The sequence below is a fragment of the Cystoisospora suis genome (assembly GCF_002600585.1).
Source record: "Cystoisospora suis strain Wien I chromosome Unknown contig_10461, whole genome shotgun sequence".
In the NCBI taxonomy this organism is placed as follows: Eukaryota; Apicomplexa; class Conoidasida; order Eucoccidiorida; family Sarcocystidae; genus Cystoisospora; species Cystoisospora suis.
In genome coordinates, this window is record NW_027163234.1 from 1 (window position 1) to 2,280 (window position 2,280).

At 38.6% G+C, this 2,280-nt stretch overlaps 1 protein-coding gene across 1 annotated transcript in view; it reads left to right on the forward strand.

Annotated features, from left to right (window-relative positions):
- Positions 1-1,450: 1,450 nt before the first annotated feature.
- CSUI_011257 (uncharacterized protein) overlaps positions 1,451-2,280 on the forward strand; it is a gene marked incomplete at its 3' end in the record, with an annotated part of 1,179 nt that continues 349 nt past the window's right edge. Inside the window, exon 1 of the mRNA XM_068071358.1 lies at positions 1,451-1,834. Coding sequence (XP_067916666.1) covers positions 1,460-1,834 — 375 coding nt within the window. The remainder of the gene's footprint in view (positions 1,835-2,280) is intronic.

Consider the following 2,280-nt stretch of genomic DNA (forward strand, 5'->3'; position numbering starts at 1 on the left):
ATAGACAGATAGATGGATAGATAGATTAAAGATAGATAGATAGATAGATAGATGGATAGATAGATAGATAGATTAAAGATAGATAGATAGATAGATTAAAGATAGATAGATAGATTAAAGATAGATAGATAGATAGATTAAAGATAGATAGATAGATTGACCTGCATACGCTTGTCCATAGACGCGTACACAGACGTATATAGCAATACTTGCTATCTATCTATCTGTCTTTAATCTATCTATCTATATATCTATCAGTCTATCTATCTATCTGTCTATTTATCTAGATATGTCTGTCTCTTTTTTCTGTACGAGTAGGAGAATGGCATTGCGATACTTGAGTTTGATCGACGTGAGGATGAGAAGACTGCATCTGTTATGTATGGTATGATATCTATCTTTAATCTATCTATCTTAATCTATCTATCTTTAATCTATCTATCTATCTTTAATCTATCTATCTATCTTCAATCTATCTATCTTTAATCTATCTATCTTTCTTTAATCTATCATTAATCTATCTATCTTTCTTTAATCTATCTATCTATCTATCTATCAATCTTCAATCTATCTATCTTTAATCTATCTAGCTATCTTTCTTTGATCTATCTATCTATCTATCTGTAGTCTATCTATCTATCTATCTATTTGTCCATCGACTTTACTTTAGTATATATATCTTGGCTGGAAGAGCAGGAAGTAGAAGATCTCTTTCTTTTCTCGTTTCCTTCGGTCTAGACATCCTCTGTATGTTGTGTGTCAAACTGTCGTACAGTTTTGCTTTCCCTTCTGTCTCTATATCTGAACGTATTTGTCTCCGGGGTGTATAGACACCTGGTATAGGTAACGAACTCAGGATGGATGAATGTACACTCAAACAAAATGCAGGGGGAGAGGAGAAAACAGAGGTGTCAGTACACCTCAGCATCAACTGCTACAACTCCACACAGCATAGCATACACCTTTCTTTTTCCACTGCTCGCATTTTTCTCTTCCTCTCTTTCTTTGCCGACTCTCTTTCTTTGTCTTTCCTTTTCAAAACAACGGCTTGTCTTGTTTCTTCAACATACGATACCTCCCTCATCTAGGTGAATGGGGGAGAGGCCTAGATGAACTAGGCTCTTCTTCTACAGATATGTACCTGTGCGGGTATCCCTATGTATGCAGTATGTATGATCTATGGAAGTTTCACGCGGAGTATATATATATATATACATACTTATACATATATACATATATATATATATATATTTATAGGGAGGGTTTCGTTTTTTCTTCGGCGACTGTCAGGCCTGTAGGTTTCCTTGTGTAAGGAAAGCGGAGTGTATGTACACCTCTTTCACTGTCACACTGTTATATATAAGGTCAAAGCCGTTGACACCTTCGGTGTATCAATTAGTTGTCTATCTTTCAAATTAACGACTCTTTCGTTCCTTTTCTTCTTTTTCAGGTCGAGGAGATGTGTCGAGAGTTGAATGGTCGTATCGCTAAAGGAAGGTCTATGACAAGAGCAGGGGAAAGCAGTCGATCTCCCTCCGGAGCTTCCCTTCCTTCCTCATGCCCTTCTCCATCTACATCTCCAGGAAAGAAAGAAGAAGAAAAGACGGAGAAGCGAAGAGAAGACAGCAAAGAGCGAAAGACGAACACCTCCGGATTCCGCTCGAAGCGAAGTGCTCAAGAAGGGGGGGGAGAAGGCTGTCTGTCTATCATAGGCTCTTACCATCACAGTCTTCTTCTTCCTCCTACGCCAGAAGAGCCTGCAACTCCTTCGTATATTGCTAGCATGGTGGCAGGGACTATACACTCCAAGATTCCTCAGTCTATTCTATGCATGGTAAGATACCAAGAAAGATCAGCAGAAACCTAGACAGTAAAAAGATACATAGAAACGAGAAAGAAAGAAAGAAAGAATGTAAAGGAGAGCTATTACGCTTTGATAAAGGAAGAGGAGAGGGATGAAGATGGAAAAGAGAGATAGTTGTGCTGATTCATCTCTGAGGTCGTGCGCAATGTTTGGTCGGAAGGTGACAAGGGAGGGAGAAAGGATTGGAGTGTATATACACCTGGGCGCATGCGGTGGTGTGGACTGACATATGTCTATGTCTGTCTATGTGTGTTCGTGGATATCTGTGCGTGTATATTATTAGTGTCGAGGTATGTATAAATATGTTTGTATGAATATGTATGTGTGTGCATGCATATACATGCACGTCTGGTATTTACGCATGCTTATTTATTTATATATGTATATGTGCTAGTAGGGTTCCATTGCCGTCTAGG